Raw genomic sequence first — 22247 nt, 5'->3', positions numbered from 1 at the left:
TTTAAGCCGGTTTTCATGTAAATCTAACCTCAAAATCTAAGATAAGCTATATAGAACGGTATAATGTACTAACTGTATGTGTGTACGTGTCAAATTTCTCGTAAACATCTCTTTGTATGCGCCGCCTGCATTCATAGTCATATCTTGCGACATTCGCGGTGCATAGTAATTCTGATCGTTTGAGACAAATACGGAATGTGAATTTTTGGTTATGCGTCACTTTGGAAATACAGATTTTAACGTAATATACGTAAAGTGACACATTTCTTGAGTTTACTCATTATTTTACTGGACTAAGCGAGCAATTTTTTACGAATATTTAAAACTTTACAGAACTAAAATTGTGCCAGTAAATAACATAATAATATGCTGTTGACATAAATAGCTTTTCTGTCATATTTCTTATTTATTTAATTTTAAATGGCAACTTAGATTTGCTTTTGTGTTGCGGGGACTTTACAAACATACAAACCACGGCCATAAAGCACAACCTGACCCGAATGAACTCGAATAAATCGAACCCGCAACCTCTCATACACTGATAATAGCTTTGCGACCACTTTACCTAATACTACAACTGAAACTCCTAGTCAAAAAAATGACTGATTCATATTCTTCTGTTAGTATATAATTCTGAATTTGTTGTATATGCATTGGCTATGAACTAAGCTAACTGTATATAATAAATGCATGGTAAATCTTTATATATATAATTCTTCTGTAAGTGTGTATGTCACTGAACTTCTCTTAAACGACTGGACCGTTTTTGATGATTTTTTTTGTGTGTGTTCAAGGGGATCTGAGAATGGTTTTGATTCACAATTTTGTCGGCTGGACAATGTTTTTTATTTAATTTTTATGGCAAAACAACGTTTGCCGGGTCAGCTAGTATAATATAATATAATAGAATAAATAAGTTTTCTCAGGCTTCATCAATGACACGCGTGGCCGATGTTATCTGTGGACTGTACGGCCGAGTTTCGTATATTAAAAGGTCAGATGCATTAACGAATTGACTTCTAGAAGTGAGGACTTGGAACATTTTTACTTATTAGTTGTTTTCTTGTTAGTTTTTATAGTGATAGAGTAGACTTTATAATACTTTTGTGTATTAATTGTGTCATCCTTATTACATCATATTTGTGCACTGCTTTTAAAGATGTTCCAAACTATTTTTAAGACTATCTATATTATAACATCTCAGTATTTGAGTTGCTTTTTACAATCAAATAAGTATTGTATTCAAAAATATGTACTCAAAAATGTTTTTCGCACAGGTCCTCATGAATAAAAAAATCTGTGGGGGTCCATACCTGAATTGATTAGTTTCTATCTATCTTTCATACCAAAAAGAAGAACTAGAAACTGTAGCAATAAACAGCATAACCTTTAACATATTTCAACAAAAACGTCGATGACAAATCTGACACAAAAAATGTCATTTAAAATGTAAAAGCTTTCACACAAAATGTTCCCAAATCTATATTATTAGTAGTCAAATAATGTAGTAACATGTTTAAACAAAACAATGCACGATTGATTGTGTCTGAGAGTACAAGTGAAATTACAAGGCTGAACTCCTACGTATTGACTAACGTTTACTTACGTCATACTACTTTCAATAGAATATTATATGTTAATATGTTGAGCTTGTTAATATGGTACTAAGAACGTGATATGTAGAAGATATCTTTTAGATGCAAGTGGTGTTTTTTTAAACTTTACTAAATTTATTATTCTCTCGAAATAAGGGCGCCTTTCCACCAGAGATGTGTTATGCTACGTTGCTATAGATTGATATCCACCAATCATATTAATTGATGCATGTAGCTTAGCGCTGGTGGACAACGGGTGAAGCAATATTTTTAAATGGAAATATGCCTACTCTGGATGTCTCAGTCAAGAAAAAGATTAGGTTAGGTTTGCAACCGCGTACAGTTCCCTAGTGCCTATAAATCGAAAAGTCATGTAAATTAAACTTCATATTATTCGAATAAATGCCTTTACGATTAAGCTACAGTGATCCAATGAGACGGTAAACAACTGATCTACCGACGCATTTGACATGTATCAATAACTAAACCCATCACAAAAACCCAGGCTTACGAATATCAGCATACTTCTTTCTAAACACCTGCGTACCAGACATCAATTTTGACATAAAAGACCCGTATCCCGGGAGACAAATCCCGGTAACGACAGTCCAGCATGTAATCCCGGGACGGCATAATACGGGATGTTATGTTGCACATGAATTTAATTATGTCGGACGTTGGAACCACGTCCTGAGATTAATACGGAGGCTGCAGTCTCACAATACAATGTGATCGGTTTTAGATGTACTAAAAGAAGATGCGGCAGTTGAAATACTTCACTAGCTTCTTCCTACGACTTCGCCTCTATAGCATTGTTTCTTGAAAGTATTAACCTATGTCGTTCTTCGACTTTGACTAATATAATTACCCTGCCAAATTTTATGTAAGTTTCAATGAGTGCCAAAAGTTTGGAGGTCGTAGACCCCCGTATCTTGGACTGACCGCAAAGCATTTGGTCCCTTGCTTGAATTGTCGCTGGGCTTATCGGTTTCCTGATGGAATAGAAAGTACTTTTGCATTGTCATCTGACGTATTTTATAATTTTCATAACGTTTAACATTAAGAATCAACGCTGCTAGACACTTCTTGCTGATACCAAACATTTTAAAGTTCACAAAAGCCTTTCTCGTATATATTTGCGATATAAATAGGGTTATTGATAGAATTTAATATAGATTTAGTTGAATAAATCTATAAAAACATGTGTGGTCTATTGTTTGTCAGGATACTGAACCAGAGTTATTGCGTCGCGACGTCGTTGTCATAATTTTGTGGTGTATTTTATAGATAAACCCTGTTTCCTGCAGTAAAAGGTGACTTATTTAAAACAATACCAAAATAGTATGATGATTCCCGGTGGTCTATTTGAGTTATATGTATAAATTCATGATTGACGAAACTCTTACGCTTTTAATAGAAAATGGCAATATTTTAAAATAATCATACATGAAAAATAAATATTATTTATAGACCAAACAGAAAACCAAATGCCTAGTATGTTTTATAGATAAAGTTTTTGTATATAGGATTTAAATTCGCCTCCATACTATTGTAATAATATCTATAATTTATAATATTAGTATAGATAATGTAATAAGATGCACTATAGACTGTAGGTAAAGCAGTCAGTCATATACGTACAAAATATGACTGATTGCTTGCCTTGAATAAAATATTGCCTTCTCCATTGCACTTTGCTTCATAACTCGCTGTCTTACAACGCATGCATCAGTATCTCTTTGTCATCTCACCGAAGATATTAAATTTCTTACCTCCATAGCACACCTTTGTTATAAACATAATAACGGTTTACTGAACAGTGACGTCACACAGTACAAGTTCGTGACGTCATAAACGTTAAACTAGACTCTTATGTTAGAGTGATAGCGATTTAAGTAAATGAACGTATTTACTTTATGTTTTCTTAGATAATATAATATTCGACTAGAAACTGCCCACGGGTTTCATGTTACGACTTTTTTTTTTACTGAAGGTATTTGCCAGGTTAAATGGAATTCCGTGTGTTCATTAAGTTATTGTTATATATTCTGTGTACTTTATTTCTTCCAAATATGCTTAGTAGTTTTTGGGCGAAATCTCTTCCACCCTCAAAAACTTTTGCATTATTATAATTTTATTTGAACGTTTATTGTACCTCTATAGTACTACAATATTCGTAGGATGTAGGAGTACTTACTGCAAATAAAGTTTTAATGATTTCCAACTAAATAAAGCTTTACTTACCTTACTCTATAAGCCCCGTTTCACTCAGGTGTGAAGTTACATGTAAATTGGTAACCATAGTTAACACTTGCTTACTCGAGCTCTCCATAGACCTGCGAAAGTTAGCTTATTGCTAATCGGATTTGCAGCTGCTATGTGAATGAGCACGTTGGGAATGTAGTGATTTACTAGAGATAGGTGAATTTTTATTGAAGGTTTTTGTTCAAAAGTGTAAAGTGATAAAATAGTGTAAAATTTAAGTGTCACTATGCTTTGCTTCTATCTGATTCGGCTCCTATTTATTTAAAAAGCTAGAAAGGATTCTTTATGTTTCTAGATTTAAAATAAATATATAATATTTTAAATTCTAGAAAATACGTGGATGATAAGTAATAATAATTATTACTTATCATCCACGTATTTTCTAGAATTTAAAATTATCTATGAGAAATGTTTTTTTTGTCGCCAAAGAGCGTTAATTACGCAATTATAAGGTTTCACTTTATAAATGTTATTGACCGTTGCGCTCAATAGGTACTTATTGTGACCAATACACTTCTAATTATTTATTTAAGGAGGCTGTACGTATAGGTTACTCCATTAATCTATTACAATCGCTTTTGAAGATAGTTAAACTAACGATTATTAAACATATCACAAATGTAGAAACTGTTTTATGGCTATATAACTAGTAGTAAAACTCATGCCAATTTATCATGGAACTTACAATATAATAAATTATCCAATTTCCTATATTATCACAATAAACTTAAATATTCACTTATGTTGAACAAACCAGGAAGGCATTACAGTGCGCAGCCGGGGGGCGATCCTAAAGGTCCATCGTAACAGATGAGCAATAGTGAAAGTTGTTCTATGTGTTGAGATAAACATCTGAATGTAAGTAGAAATGTTGCGTTGGAATAGAATAATGTACGGATTCTTCGATAAATGTAGATTATGGTGTTGTACCTAATAGTTCAGTATTGGTATGCCTTGTAAACCTTTGAGTATTTAAAAGGGTTCGATTCCCACAAGTAAATATTTTCCCGAAAAGTATTAGGGTTGCGAAGTTGTTCTATGTGTTGAGATAAACATCTGTATGAGTAGAAATGTTGCGTTGGCATAGAATAATGTACGGACTTTTGTTAAATGTAGATTATAGTATTATAGCTTATAGTATTAGTGTGCCTTGTAACCTAGAGTATACAAGCGTTCTGGGTTCGATTCTCAAGTACTTATTTTTTTAAGTTTGCTAAAATGTATGTGGCGACAGCTATTATTATAGTTAGGTAGTTTTACTTGTATGTGTGGAGGTTGATTCTTTGAACTTATCACAAGTAAAATCCCGTAATAGAATAAAGGACTAAGGAAATAGTCACAGCTAGTAGCAGCTAGCAATAGTAAACTAAATTCTCAGAATCAGCAGAATATACTTCATCAGTATAAAATTCTCTACGCCCACATACAGTTCAACTCACTTTTATCCTAATATTCTTCTTTAAAATAATTCAAGTACAAAATAATTCTGCATACTATCGAACAACCTTACCATCACAACTGGACTATACAAAAGTAACTCGATAACAATCTCGTCTATAGATATATAAACTGATAAAGAACAATATTAATGAATTATCAAAAAGCTTTATATGCAATAAACAGATCGCTCAACAGATCGGCCAACTTATCAGCCAACAGATCGAGATAACCTTTAATAAAAGCCTCTTAATACACTCCGAATGAATTCACTCGAATAATAAGTCGAGAACATTGCAATCGATTGCGTATTGATATGTTGCTGGTAAGTTGTGAAATATGCGTTTAGAAGAAATGGCTAGTCATTAGTTGTGTTGTACAAAATGTTGCGAGGCCCATTTAATTTCAATATCAAGTAAAATAATTATCATGTAATTTTTGTACAGTTATAGTAACGACTAGTTTGGTATTATGAACCATATAATATATATTTTTGGTTTGCTTTCTACTTATCCATTATTTTCATGAACAAGGAGTCAAATGTAGTGAAGTCTAAATACAAAATAGCACCACAAAGTTACCCAATAACAAAATGTTCACACAAATTAGTGATTAGTATAAATAATATAAATAAATTTAACCCATTAATGTCCCACTGCTGGGCAAAGTTCTTCTCCCGTAATGAGGAAATTAATATCAAAGTTAAATTTATTTTTGCTTTAATCCATTTTTTTCTTTAACGGTAAATGAAATCAATAACCATTAAAACATTTACTAACAATAAAAAAAACTGACGTTTAATTTTCTAATCAAATAATTCTACCCGCAATTTTCTTTCATTAGCCATTACACACAAAACCCTATTTCAAACGGACAACAGCAGATACAAATCGCTAAGCTTCACTTGGTTGCGCGATTGACCTGCCCGACCTCATGTTGCAATCCGTCGTGAGAAATCACCGGCCAAGCCATGTGTCTTCATATGTATGTGTGAGGATTATATGTTAAAACCTTGAGATGTCTGTAAAGAGTAATCTTTGTGTAAAAATGTATGTAATGTTTTTGCTGGGATGACAGTTGATGGAACACATAACCAATTTGAGATGAGATGTAATTGAGTAATGTGGGTTACAAATTTAAATTTTTGCATAAATATATTATAAATTATGCAAAATAATATAATTATGTATTATAAATTAATCTTGTAGCGGAAATATTTACTGCACAAAAAGTACAAAAAGTTTAGTATGGAACTTACAACGTTCTTGCAATGTTAGGCGGAATTTAACACTGCGTCACGGAGTCCACAACGTAACATAAAATATCCTACATTATATTACGTGTCCTAGATCAAGAGCGCTAAAGATAAAAAAAAAAAAATAATCAATTTCACTTCAAATTTTCCATTGTTAACAACTTTTGATTTTACCTTGGCTGTTCCACTGCTGGCCAAGGGTCTGACTTACTTTACTCGCTTTAAACATTTAAGGCTTTAAAAAATATCATTATTACACTCTTTATATTAATTCAAAGGTAAGATGTAATAGAATACGGGAATTAACGGGAACACGCATTTTACCTTAAAATGCCTAACGTTTCGGCGCAGGTTGCACTCGCCGTGGTCGCAGGCTGAGTCAGTCAGAGTATTCCCGTATTCTATTATACATTAAACATGCAACGCGAGAGTTTAAAAGTTATCAAAGTTAAGATTTCAAACCCTAACAATATGCGCAAAAGAATTCAAGAACCAAACTTTTTTGTTTGGCGTTTTTGCATAAACACAACAGTCTGATATTTAATCGGACAAGCGTGAAGAACGCTGTCGTGTATAGTTAGACCTTAATTACAGTGATTGTGTTAATGTACTATATCGTAATGATAGACAGATATTATCTGTTGTGAGTTAGTGTACGTGTGTATCGGGCTTAGTATTTAATCGGTTTTTAAAAGACTGCTCACTGCTTTTAAGTTGCATAAAATATAACCCGTTATTCCATTGCTACCTAGGCTTTAAATTCTACACTACCAAAAAACTATAGACATTGCATTGATTCGCCTAGTGGTATTTGAACTGGGCTTTTCGTGCTCCGGAGGTATCATAAGAAGATGTATACTAAAATAGCAGTTAACCCATGTCAAAAGCCTTGCGGGCGGCTCGAACAACATTGACACTAGTTTGACCATTAACAATACCAAATATAAATGATGATTTAGATAGTCAAAGGTCCGGGCAAGCAGGAGCTAGCAAGCAACATTAGGACACCTTTTTTGTGAGTTAGATTTTCTTTTTTGCAAAAAAACTATACACTGCTGCAGAATCACTTATGTATGTTTAAAACAAATCTTTACTGTTTAAAAAGCACCTTCAGCCTATTTTAGTACAAAAGTTAAAGTTAAAATAATATCATATTACATAACAAAAAGCAATATTTATGTAATAACTAAATTTCTTTGTGTAAAACATTAAGACATAATTGTACAATCGCCATATCAGTTCGATTCAAGTGTTGAGTAGTTATGTTGAGGGCGAGGTCGCGGGGTCGAGTCCCGACCTGAGCCTTTCACTGCACTTATGTAACGCTATTGATTTGTATGTTTGTAGCTATTTGTAGTAATAAGTGTGTTTGTGTGTGTTTTGAGAATACGTTTTGATACTACTAAAATAAAACCGTTTGGTCTAGTAGATACTTAAATACATGTACTCATAAGCGTGAATTTTAGACAAGTGACAAGTTCCTATGGTTTTTGGTTATTTTTAAATATATTTTATTTTTTCTAATTGGAAGACTACTCCCGCACTAAGAATTGCTCTTGTGTGGCGGGGACTTTTACAAACATACAAACAACGGACACAAAGTACAATGAGACTCGAAATATTTTTTGGTGGATCGGAAAAATATTTGGTCTTGTTTTATTTAATTAAAGCAGCTGAATCGATTTGGATGAACTTAGGCTTGGTGATAGATTAGATTATGGGAAAGATAATAGGCTATTATAGAAACGCAGATATAAGGTGGTCATAACATAAATTTGATTTTGCTATTGTCTAAACTTATAATATTATAAATAACATCCTTTTTCGATGAACATTTATGCCCACTCGTGGTCGCATCTGGCTTTAGAGTATCATATTTCAGTTTTTTTACCTCCCGTTGAAATATTAGTCTAACAAATTATTGTTAATTTGGACAATATTTCTTTTTATCCATTCTAAAACTGGTTTTTATTTCATTAACATTTTTATACAAGAATGATTTAGTGGACTTTAATTATTAATTTATTGGTATTTATATTTGACAAATATGTTGATAGGAAGATTTTTAATAAAACTTTTAAAAGACTAGACTGCCTTGAAGTCACCGACTGATATTTTTGAGCCTAGCTTCAAATCCCGGATACAAAAATGTTTGGATTATTTGTTTGGATACCCTGATTAATCGAATGGATTTTTTAAATATCTAGAGTAAAGAGTACATAGTATTTAGACTAGTTCAAGTAATTATGTCTGACATTCTTGATTTATTTCAAATTTGATATAAGTTTTAAAGAAATCCAATAATTGGCTTTCTTTTTTATAAAAAATCTGGCCACAATATAAAACTAAAAATTTAGAATATGAACAGAAAAAGTGCACAGTCTTCACACTTCTTTCTTCTTTGTGTTCACACTAAAAGTTTAAGAAGTCTACCCTCTACTTTCATACAACATACTAAAATAAATATATAAGTGCATAATTACGTTGCCTATCCCCTTAAGTATTTACATGCTAGATTTGAATACTAACTTAATATTAACCAAGTACCTGAACATAATTAAGGTTCGTTCGCCTCAGTGACATCACCAGTTCCTAGTTTAGTATTTAACTGGTAGATAAATCTAACCTGTGACTTGCTTGCGAAATTACGTGGATACGAGTTCTGTAAATAACGTGTCAAAGTACAGTCGTGGGAATAAATAATGATGTAAAACTTAGGAAGGACGGCGATGCTACGCGATCTAAATGAAGTGTTTTATTTACAGTCATGAAATAGATTTGAGGAATTGATAACGGGACTGCTACGTAGTTATCATTATATCACAATAGACTGGGAATTGATTTGTACACTTATTAAGGAGGCAGTGTTAGATAGTAATCTGCCTACAACCTTACTCTTCCATCCTTAGCTAGAGGCTTTCTTAGTAGATAGTAAAATAGTAACCATTTTACTGGTATCGTCAAAATAATAACTAGTGGGTAGTTATTATTTTAGTTGGAACAACTCTCTCGTGATTTGTTTTAACTACAAACATAGTGCTATGTCCGGGTGTTCATTGTGTGTTATCGTGTGGAAGTCGTTCATGAATTAAAATAATATAATCACTGCATTTGGGACGATTAATTTTTACGTATTAACCACTGTATTAACATAATTGATTTACTACAGACCATTTTTATCCGTTGCTGCTACGTTCGAAAGTATTATAGCATACACGTATATATCCTCGTGACTGTACCGATACACGAACAGGAGTTACTGATGACCTAATAGATTGCGCTTCGCAATAGTTTAATCGAGAAACCAAATACCAATGACCAAGAGTCAGCATAAAATATTTTACGCATCAAAAATATACAACAGTACGAATTTTCCAATAAAAATGCACATTTTTTAAAAACAACTGAAACCCATTTAAAAGAGTTACAAACAAAAAAGGGGTTATTCTGAAAAATTCGTCCCAAAATCCATCATTCAGGGGGATGTTTTTAAAAATTATTTTTCATACACGGAAAAATAATGGGAAACCATGAAATGCAGAAACTGAGTGAAGCCTGAAAGCCTTCATAAATAACGAGTGATGTAAGCCTTGTCGGGAAACTCATTAATTCATTAAAAATTCCCTCTTAGTTATGTTTTTGCCATGACTGTCCCATCGCTGGGCTGTTTCCTATGCCCTTTTGAGTGCAAAGTGTATTAAGGACATTGGATTGAGATTATTTTAGTACTAAGTTATTTAGTTTTGGTACTCGTAGACGGCGGTCCGATGGTATAAGGGAAGTTCGTAAGGATTGCACCACGAGACGTTCACTGGTCTCCTACCAATATAGCAATTGAATTTGATTGAAATAAGGTCTGCTGGGTGTCTAGATAGAAGAATGTATTTTTATGTGTAGTGATTCTTTTTGATATTTCTTACCGATTTGAGAGCTTAAAGATTTTAGGCGTATAACAAGTCTATAATTTTACATCTTCATTCTCTTCAAAAAGGCTTTTAACTTCTTACTCAATCTAAAAACAGAATGTAAGCCACATAAGCTAATTTAATTCCAAAATATTGTTATTTCTGTAACACTCAAAATTTCCAAAACACATCTTTTGACTTTTCGCTAATTTCGGGAGCTTCCGTAAACACTCGAGTTTGATATTTATCTGTCAAGTATTTTGCACTGGTTCTAAGCACACAATATAAAATGAACTTTCCACTTGTAATTATAAAGTTCATTTTCTGTTGTAGAAAATGGATCCCCATTGATGAATCTTGGTCCCATCTGTGTCGCGCAATTAACAATGTTAAGTCAAGGGGCTTATTCTCGAAATTGACAAAATGTCAGACGTACATATTTGAATATGTACACAATACAAGCAACGATTTCCTTGAATTCAAGCCTTATTTACGGAAAGGAAGGTTCTGTATGTAAATACACGAAGCTGAATTTGGTTTTTTATTCAGAAATTCTAGGAAATAATTAATTTGTACCTAGTTTATTAATTTATTTCGTTTGCAGTGGAGAGCCATGAGGGAGGCCTTTGCCCAGCAGTGGGACGATACAGGCTTACAATAATAATATTAATTTATTTGAAATTATGTAACATTTTACGTACATGTACATACATAAAATCACGCCTTTTCCCATAGGGGTAGGAAGAGACTAGAAATAAATGTCTTAATAATATATTCTTCAGGCACAAAGGCGAACGGCAGGTTTGTATGAAGAATTCGTACAGCTTATAAAATGTCATGTTTAGGTTTACTTTTTGTTTAAATTGGTAGCTAATATGATAGACAAGCTTATTTTAAAATTATTATATTTTTAAAAGTTGGGAGGTAAAAGTTATGTCCATTTTAAGAAGCCCCGATAGTTCGCTAAATTGTTCAGATGCTGTCAAAACCACAATCCAAAACAACAGCAAATTAGCGGATGCGTAGACGTCAGACTAACAGTGACGTCTCATGAGATTTTCTTTTTCTTTAGTTGTCAACAAATATAAGCCATAGACCAAAAAATATTATTTAAATAAACAAATACTTTCTAATTAATCCGGACTTCTAAAAATAATACTCCCAAATAAAAATAAGTGACTTAGTCCCCTTAATAAGTGGTACAAATTCTGTTACGAAACAACACAAACTTTAAGCTGTACGAAATCTGCCGATCTCCTTTAGCATGTGTTATGTAGAACAGAACAATGCTTCCTGTTTAAAGCTACTTTTTTATAAAATCTACTGCCTGTACGTGGAAACCGAACAAAGGATTTCTTTTCACATTCATTATACTAAATACACCGATATTTCTTTGTGAAAATTTCGTAAAGGAAATAACCATTATAAAAGCTAGTTTATGTTTTATTTATTTGATTTTCTGCTATACAGCGATTAGAATCCAGTCCCATCACAAGGGGCATCCTAGGCAAGTGCTGCTTCCCTGCAAGAACTGAAGCTCCGACGCATACAATTCTTTTTTCAAGATTTTTCCCTTTAAGTGGTCATTATTGTTAGTATACTAGTTCTCCAGCTCATTTCAACAAATTATTACTACGAATTTAATCATAACCTATAGTTTTAAAAAGACGCTACAAAAGACCAACTATAAAATATCGTGCACTTACAAAATACAGTCCCAAGAAAGTCACGCCTGTACAATAGTGCGTAATTTTTCGAACCATTTGCTCCGTACCATTGTTAGTAACTGCAATTAGACTGGTAGGGGACTTAACGCTCCTCTGATCGACTATTAATAATTATTGTTGTAATTACTTACGGTTTGTTACAGACGCTTTGAATCTGTTTTATTATTGCACGCCCGATGTGCTCGTTAATGTCGCGAGTGGATATTTCGAGCGTTTTAGTAATTAGACGCCTGCAAATAAAGGTTTTTCACGGTCTTATATTAGATTTTGAATGGTTTTTTTGGTTAATGTGATGTGTTTGAGTTAAATAATTTACACGTTACATAATATTTTATTATATTTTCAGATGTATTTATATAAATAACGATATTCTAAACATGAACCTAAAATTCTGTAGGTGTGCATCAAAACTACTGTTGGTTAGTGATACCACATACGCTTTTACTAAATGGAAGAATGACTTAAGATACAAATAACATAGAGTCACATACGTCCTTTTGCATTTAAATCACGAGTTAAATTCCTATGAGCATATCAACAAAATTACTTATACACCTCTTACCAAAGTTTTCGTGTATTACATCGTCTCTAACAAAACTTTAAAAGGAAAGAGGGTCTATAAAACACATTTTGACAAATATTACGGCCAATCCGATGCGGTATGTCAAAATGAATAAAGATAGACCTCATATCTCATTCCTTAAGACGTTTTACTTATGACGGGTAGTTGTAAATTTCGTATTCAACGACTTTGCAATCGCCATTAGATTTTCGACTCTATTGGAAAAGTTATAAAGGTGATTTCGGTTTGAAGTAGTGAGTCATAAATTGGAATTAATGCGTGCGTTATATCGGCAATATCTTAGGTTCTGAAAAGTGGTTCAATGATTATCAGTGTTTCAGACTTTTATTACTTATTTTTTATGGAGAATTCTTTTTTTCGATGTATGGATACTAATTGATTATTATAGATGGGATAATAAATGAAATATTTACATTCTGCAGCGGGAGTCATCCATTTTTATCCGATAAAATATCCAGTGAATAGTTGCTGTTTTATTTAAATTCTTTGTGACTGAGGTTATTGTAGAAATATTAATTTTACTGCATTGAAATGACGTCAATCAGAACCAAACATAAGAAAGAAATACCTGTTAATAGTAGCACACAAAAGAATCTGCACAAATTAACAAATAATATGCTTCATTGAAAACAGACAATAAAGGTATATTATCCCCAGCGGGACAACAAAAGCTAAATAAAGATAAAAACAAAAATAAAACTGTCTAGAACAAAAGAAAATCTTTGATAAGTCATCAAACTACACTAACATTGACTCAATTAACACATCAAATAGAACAAAACTCAAACAATAGGTGTCCTTTGAAACTCGATCTATTCTCATGACTCGATCAATGCTCGCGACTCAATCACTATACTCGATCATAGTCATATCCCATCAAAGTTCTGTTTGTCTAACTACCCTCATATTTGTGTTGATAATTTGCCAACTGATATTGACTTAGTATTATCAAAGTTTTTATTTAACTTGGTCATTTGAGTTATTGTTTTGTTCGAGAATATTATTATTGTTGATATTTTGATAGGTTTGTCTGAAATTGTTTTCTGGGCCTAGTTGAATTGTTATTTGGGAAAATTGTGGTCGGGTTGATTGAGCTAAATAAATATGATTGGTAGATATACTTATGCTTTCATTCAGTAATTATTATGTTTAAGTTATATTGAGACTTATTTTCCCTTGTACTGGAAATAATACCGAAAGCGTTATAGGAAGCAAAAGTTAAGATTATGTTCTTGCCGTTGCCATAGCTTCGAGCTTCATACAGAACAATTATTCAACTTATCGACAGTGGTCATTTTTTAAACATACTTACTAACAAACACATAACACCGACTCATATTCTTCTCATAACATCTTGTAAAGAATATTAGTTACCATGTTTCGCACGCCTATCACACCCCAAGGCAGAGGTGGTATGATACCGATTTTCGTCAAAACATAGATCTCAATTACCATGTATTAGCTACGAAATAAAACGTTTCTTAACAGCCAAACAAATGTTGAAAAACAATATTGAACTGCTGACACACAAGAAAATCCTTCCAAAATAGTGATTGCCTCAAATACCTCGGTTTACGGAAACCTAACCCATCAAAAGATACATTAGAATCGTGTTTGCGTGTTGTTGCACAAACACACGCTAAAAGCTCGAAGTAAACAGTGCGAGCACCTACTGTTTACCTGTTTCGGATGAGCACAAGAAGTTATAAACTTATGATATAGACTCGGTATTTGGGAGGTAAAGGAAGGATTTTGCGGGAGAATAAATTGGGTTTTTAGTGATATACCTAGTAAATGACAGCTCTGAATTAACATGGGTATATTTATTCAATCGATGATCGAGTAAAACTTACTTTGATAGATTATTTCGAGTCTTGTGTTGTTTACAGAAAAACAGACATAACATTGATTTTTTAATTTTAGGATGACATGAAATCCACTTAATCGAATGAAATCTGACTTAGTCACAAATTTTTGAATCTAATTCAGTCACAACCTAGATGGGGAAAATCTAATTCAGCCTCAATTTTGCTATCAACAATATTTCCAGTTTCATCTTCGGGAAAATCTTTGCGCACTCTGTTCATTTTCTCTTCTGAGAACATGCATAATTAATGGACACGTGTTCTTAGTTTACTCGTTTCCACGTAGCAATATACCGCATCCAAACTTAGCAGTTGTATCCTAAGAAAAACATCAACCGTGGCCTAATAAAATATTCGCGACTTCATAACGCAAAAATCAAATATAGGAAAAACAGTTGGCAGAAAAAGTAAGAGGAATTCGTATGCGGACGGAATCGTCGGGTTTTCCTGAAGGGCGCCGTAGGGAATAGGGGGTTTAGGGGGCGTAGGGGGTGAGGTTACTACGAATATTGTATTGTTTCATATCCCACGGAGTTATTGGATCGCGTGATTGACAAGATTTGAATTTTTCGGGACTGTTAGGAGTGGGTAAATTAGACGGTTGATTTGAAGAGCAAGGGTTCTCAGAATACTCTTTTAAACACATTACTCTGCAGAAGCTTAGAGATTCTCTTTTTAGTGATACAGGTATTTTTTCCTTTTCCCATTTCCTCTTGTCAGCAGCATTCATTGTTTTTCGGTAAGTAAATTAGGTCAGTTTATAATACATAATCAACAATGACACGACAGCCGATTACGATTTATGAAGATTCTACGAGATTGGAAAGGAGCAGAGACTTATAAAAATAACTCGCAAGTAACTCACGGCCACTATTTTTTAAAATAAATTTGTAATTTTAAGTAAATTATTCTTAAAGAACAAAATTTTTTCCTTCCCCCTTTTTCAACAAACCATAATTTCACAGACTCTATATTACGAAGGTGAAAAAAAACCCTATAATAATTTCCATGAGTGTTTTTGTCGTAACATTATCGTGACGAAGTGTAATAGTGCGTGCTAGACTGTAGACTGAGGGTCGAAGGGTGGCAGACGATCATTATACCTAGTACATTAGTATAAGTACTAGATTATATGCGTAACTGGAAATTATATGGCTCTTGGTAAAAAATATGTGACGGTGTAAGTTGTGTGGACGGGAAATTGCTAGTGGTTGTTCTTGATGTAATGTTGTTTGATAGTTTCAGAGGGTATATGAAGGTGTTTCAATGATAAATAGGGGAAAAGTATGGGGTGAGAAAAATGTGGTAATTTGTACTATACTTCCCTGGAAAATGCAGAAATATTGCAAAATTGGGGAATTTATCTGCCACCCGTAATTGGTCTCAATATTTTGATAGTTAAGTTAACCGACATGTTGTAAGAACCACTTCAAAACTGAACATATTAAACCGAAAATTTAACTATACATACATAAAATCACGGCTTTTTCCCATAAGGGTAGGCAGGGACCAAGTAACGCTACTAGGTGCGACTTATAAACTTCTTTGCTTCATTCACCAAAACTTTCTTTCTTCAAAACTTTACTAATAAAACTATAAATAGTAACCATACTTAACAAGCTGTTTTATTACTCTGTAGCCAAATTGGAAAATATATCACTCCTAACATAATAGTTCCACCCACATGTCTTATATTTTCATTTAATATACCAAACCTTTTGACCTGAAGTTACCTTGACCTCTAGCCCAACCATCCGTTGGAAAATACACCTTATTTTTTGTGCTATAGGGTTGGTTTTAAATTGAGTGTTGGAAAAGGAATTTCAATATCAATATCAGAAAGTTATTGAAGATCTGTCAGGTATTGGATAAGATTTGAGTTCTTTTTTATCAGAAGTGAAACGACTACATTGTGACAAGTGTATGTAATAACTTGTGTTATTTGTAACTGTCGATTATTTTTGAGATATTGTTTTGCTTCTGTTTTGAGTTGATTACTGACTTGCAATGATACTAATTAGTGCTTGAATAATTCTTTGGTTTGATTGTGGACTTAGTAAAATATCATAAGTTTTCAAATTAAGATTTGATTCTTCTACTGTGTTCTTACAGATTAATGCAAGTATAAGTTTGGCCAGGCGCCAGTCTAATAATATATTTAACTGTACAAATATCGTTTAACTTAAGAAACCAAATTTTGACAAGTGTTCGACAAGTTTGCAATCAATACTTTATTTATTGGATAGTCTAGAAAAAATACTTGCCTATTTTACCACAGTCGGATACCGTGGTAAAATAGGCATACAAGTATTTTTTTCTTTAATTAATATGATTTAAGTATTATTATTTTATAATACCTACGTATTATATAAATATAGTATACCATGATTTAATGACATTAACTCTATGACGAAGAATACATATCGTACGAGAAGTATTCAAATGTACGTATTCGTAACGACATAAGAGCAATTTTATTCGTAGTTTAAAAAAATTGTTATAGTTATTTTTGCCGTGGTAATGGGTCTGAGGAAGCCAAATAAATGGAGGATTAATGGGATATTTGCGATGACTGATACCCGATTATCATTACTTCTACTTTTGCGTCAACCCTAATAATAATCAGACAAAGAGATCGAAAATAAGAGACAGATCGAAAAGTTCATTTTCACATCATTTAATTTTGATATTTAAATTCCTATAATTCAGTTTATTAATACCAATTAATATTAATACATGCAATTGGGTCCATAATTACTTTCTTGAACACAATACGTCGCCTGTTCCGTGGCCCCATTTAACCCTTCCGCCGCGGGCAGGTTGTTCATTTTCTTACTGTTTGTCGAACCGGTACGTTTTGTACCCTTAGAATGTTGCAATTTGAGGGTTGACACTTCCTGGTTGGGGAATAATAGATTGAATATAAATGTGCGGTGGTCTTGCGACTGTGTGCTCCATTGTGTAACCTTAAAGCATATCGGTGGAGTTCTTCAAAAAGGTCAGGCAGGTATATTTATATGGCAAGATGGTCTTACACATGGATGGTAGAGTGAAATAAGTTTGCATAGATTCGCAAGTAGTGTCATTTAGTTTCTACCAACTTAAATAGTCTTAGGACTTGATATTATATATGTTAAGTTTATTGATAAAATGTGGTTGTCTTCCACTTTACCTTCTTAGATTTGTAAAAAAAATATGTAAGGTAGAGTCGGTCATGAAATCTATTAGCAAAAGTATATCTTACTTGCTGCCAATTAACTGTCGGTTTTTTGAGCTACTTATATATCTTTGACACTAGCTTGCAGGAAAATTAATTAATACTTACAAAAAGCCTAAAATACAAAAAAATTACCACCATCCTAATAGCAAAATTTTCTTGCATTCAGACGGTTTTATATGACTAGTAGCCGTAATACTAATCAAAATGACCAAACATACAGCCTTCTACGATAACAAAGAGGATGTTACACAAAAACCTTCAATAGATCCTTCCATTGTTGGTTACCAATTCATCGAATCATAAAATATGTACGAACGTTTACCAACTTCGTTCTAGCGTGAAAGCCTCACATTCTCTCTGTTTAGACAAGTTATGTAGTTGATTCCTAGTTTTATTATAGAATATAGAGGAGTTTGTGTGTTTGTTGAACTGGACTAATAATAAATTGTTATGATAGTTATTATAATGGTCGATTGTTTTAGGGTTAGACCATTGAAATAATATTGGATAGAAATTACTGTTTCTTATTTTAGACCTTTTTCTTTATAAAGCTGTGGTAGGTCAATTAATGCACTTTCTGTCGGAAGGACTTGAGGTTGATTCCATCAATGGCACTGGCTGTCTGCCGATATATCACTGATATCACTTCTATCGAGAGCCATACTTATTCAAAAAATACACTTACTTAATTTTTTGTAGGAAACTGAGTCGTATATTTTTTGTTAATCATTGTTTTTCTCTTTTTCAGGTAATATATTTTTCGTGCTTTTGAGTCGAGACACATAATCAACGCATGCGTATCAAGCTAAGTAATATCTAATATATACTATTGTACAGGGTCAAAGATTGCTAACTATCAATTATTATTGTTTCAAAAAGAATTCTAAATAAGTGTATCTTTGACCCTGCACAGTACTTGCTATTATGCTATTAACTTATTTAATTCTTTATTTTGCCAATAATTTGCATTTAATATTATTTCATTAATTTCTCACATCATGCATTGCCCCATTTCATCGAACTCACATATCCGATCATACAATACAACTACTGACATACACAAAAACAACAATAAGTAAAAAAAAATGAAAAATGGCAGCATTCATAGCAACACACGTCACTAAACACAATTTAGGGGGAAACTGGGCCAATATGGCCCCAACGCTCACTCGAGCAAAGTAATAAATCAATAACGCGATATTAAATAAAATTCTCCCCCGTATATCATAGGGTGTTCGTATTGTGTAGAAAAACGACCATTCAACCTTAATCTGTCCTTTCTAAGCATCCAAGAACGCATTTCAGGTACCAGTCAGTGGCGAGGAGGTCTTGAAAAATTGGCCGAGTCATCTGTCAAAGGCGAGTAATGCTTATTTCATGCGGGAACTTATTGCCCTTATTAGGAGTCGATTGTAAACGATTTAGCATGGTTATTTACTGCTTCTATACATACTCTTATATATTATTCTATGTATTTTTATACCACACACAAAAATATTGACAAAAGAAAATATTCTGAACTCAAAATATATTGTTATTTTTTCATTCACATTGTTTCGCTCTAAACAAAAAAATATAAAAAGAAAACTTCTAAGTTTATTATTCATATGTTATTCTGAAACCCCAATATTTCTGAAGAAAATAAACATAAGCAAAATAACAAGAGATTTCCAATATCGAACCACATAATATCACGATAAACAAGTTGAAGAATCGTCGACTTAGAAAGCGTGTTTGCCAAACAAAATGTCGGGCAATTTTAAGTAATAGTCTCAATATATGTAATCTCAATTGAATCTTTAGAGGAAGGTGAGAAAATTTGCTCCTATTGTGGACTTTCCGTCCTAATATGGGGACAAAAGGTCCCGTTTGTAACCCAATATTGTTGTAAAGGTCCTATTTATCAAGTGTGTTCCGTTTTGCCCGACATCCCCTATAGATTTGTAGATACTGCTCGCTCGTTCGGCCAATTGGAAGCCATTTTGTTGGCGATTATGGACGAAAGTTGGTATTTGACGGACGGAAAATGACGGATCGGTGTATCAACGATATTTTGGACTTGTTTTGCGAGTGAAGGTTACGTTTAATGCTGGAGGGGCTTTGTTTTTGTTTTGTTTGGCCTTGTTTGATAAGGTTTCGATATTTATTTTTAGAACAGTTTACACAAATGTATTGAACATTTGTAGAGTGACAACACTCTTAATAGAGTTGATACCTGAATAGTAAGAAATAGGTATTATGTGCTACGCCCTGAAACATAAATCGTCATTGTTATTACATTCATATCATTCACTTATCACTTCATTACATCTATCATTACTATGTGCGTGCTTTATTTATTTATTTAATCATGCTTTCTTAAAACTAAGACGATTTTAAAACGGTTTGACATTTTTGCTATTATATTTTATACATAGATGTTTTTGAACACATAGGACTGTATTAAAAAGTAACAGACTGCTGTTTAATTATCTTGATAATTAAAACGACGTTACACATGCGAGCTGACCCGTAGCTCAATTCTCTACTACTATCGACTACCAACAACCGACCTGTCATCGAGAAATTTTGTATGAAAATCTGATCAGCGCCTCTGACGGGTGTCGTAGGAAACATTTTGGCAGTGCATTCTAAATGTCAAAATTTCGATAGCTAGCCGGTTGTCGGTAGTCGATAGTAGTACAGAATCGAGGTACCGAGTACTTCATTTATTGTTATAGTCTGTTCACTATTTGAAACATGAACGTAAATATTTCCAAAACATTATGATCGTTAACTTTCACAGCCGTATGTCGTACACGATGCCGTGACATAATAAAACACGAACTAACATATTTGTCTAACTTTTGACATGAATGTATGATATTATATTTATCGGACGCGATTACTATCTTTTTCAGCTACAAGTGTCGTAATTTACTACATTGTGTGCCTTTATTTATAGAACTAGGTCGTATTTTAGGGACAATGTAGAGGAAATTGCAGACTATAAGGGAATTTTGAAATATGACAGCTATTTTTCTAAAGATACAGAAGCTTTTGGTAATGGTCAACGTAGAATAAAAGCTGACTAAACGCAATCTAGACTACACTATGGGCGTTCTTAAGATCGACTTGCTCTTTGAAGCATGTTATATAATTTATAATACAAAATATGCATAGAGAACTTTACTACTACAGAAACTTGTTGTCAATGTTGCGGTTGTTGAAAGCTTAACCATGAGTCTCTAGGTTTGGAAAACTTAAGATTATACTTATAACAGTATAGACTAGAGTGAATCTAGATATCCTTAATTAGGACAGCGAGCAATGGTGGTATTGCGATGACTTCAATCTCGGTAATTTTTGCTAGGAAGAGAGAACTAATGGGAAAGTAGGTATAGAAGAGATTTTTACATAACAATGCGACAGATGCAGAATGCGAAGATTATAAAAAAGTAGACCTTTGCCCAAAAATAGTACAAGGAGGTTAAGTAAAAGGAGTTGATACAACTTATTATTATAGCTATACGTATCATGCCAACGTCTTCACCATGATTTTTTGTCGAAAAATATACCCAGTATGTTCCCCTAACACACGTTCTCGAATAAATTACCCCGTATCCCATGGGTGCCATGAAACAATCAGTGGATAGCGTCTGGATGGCAACTGTAATATCCCACTCTTTTGTTCAAAGGTCTTTCTTTTGTACTGTACGGAACAAAGAAAGATTGACACTTTATTTGAGGTGTTTTGATGCTCAATATTTTTGTCTTTTGAGATAACACGTGTTCAGGAATTTTCCTTTTCTTTGTCATTCTTTTTTAACAGGCTATAAATGACATTTATTGAAACGTTTTGTCTGTTGTAAGTGAATGGGTTAAAACTATAATTTATTTCATATTTTTAAGATTTACATGCATACATACATAATATAATGCCTTTTTCTACAAGGGTAGGCAGAGATTAGTTAATAATGTTAGGTTTTATGATGAAGAATTGAAGTTTTTGGTGTCTTCCAATCATGTTTTAATGTAGGAGTATTTTTTTTACATTGGTGGTGTTAAGCATTGACGTCGTCGATTCCCTATAATATCTAGGTGAGAATCATAAATTCTATGACTTTCTGTGCTGTATTTAGATTTTGACAACTTTACTTTGTGTAACGATTTATAATATCCTGTCAGACAAATTCATCTTTAATGCCCGGTTTCTTAGTACATTTAGCGGTAGTTTATCTATTCAATAGCGTTTTTTGTATGCGTTTAAACGAAACGCTAACGAAACCGGGGGTAAATCAGCAAAACTGCTGATTTACCCCCGCTAATTTTACTTTCCAAATCAGTGCATTTTAAACTCCTTTGAATAGACCAAGTATAAAACAATTCGTAGCACCGAAAAAAAACCTAATTAAA

The 22247-nt window shown here is 33.1% G+C and overlaps 1 protein-coding gene across 3 annotated transcripts in view; it reads left to right on the top strand.

The window, feature by feature from the left end:
• The window catches only part of LOC142983788 (uncharacterized), a 631218-nt gene that overhangs the window by 292468 nt on the left and 316503 nt on the right, over positions 1-22247 (top strand). For 2 of the 3 annotated variants that reach the window (XM_076130844.1, XM_076130845.1), the window contains exon 3: positions 19158-19211. The exons of the other annotated variant lie outside the window; for it this stretch is intronic. In XM_076130844.1, coding sequence (XP_075986959.1) covers positions 19158-19211 — 54 coding nt within the window. The remainder of the gene's footprint in view (positions 1-19157; positions 19212-22247) is intronic. 3 annotated transcript variants of the gene reach the window in all.

Source organism: Anticarsia gemmatalis, chromosome 25 (genome assembly GCF_050436995.1).
Source record: "Anticarsia gemmatalis isolate Benzon Research Colony breed Stoneville strain chromosome 25, ilAntGemm2 primary, whole genome shotgun sequence".
In the NCBI taxonomy this organism is placed as follows: Eukaryota; Metazoa; Arthropoda; class Insecta; order Lepidoptera; family Erebidae; genus Anticarsia; species Anticarsia gemmatalis.
Note: the sequence above shows the minus strand (reverse complement) of the source record. Positions and strands in the feature narration are given on the sequence as shown.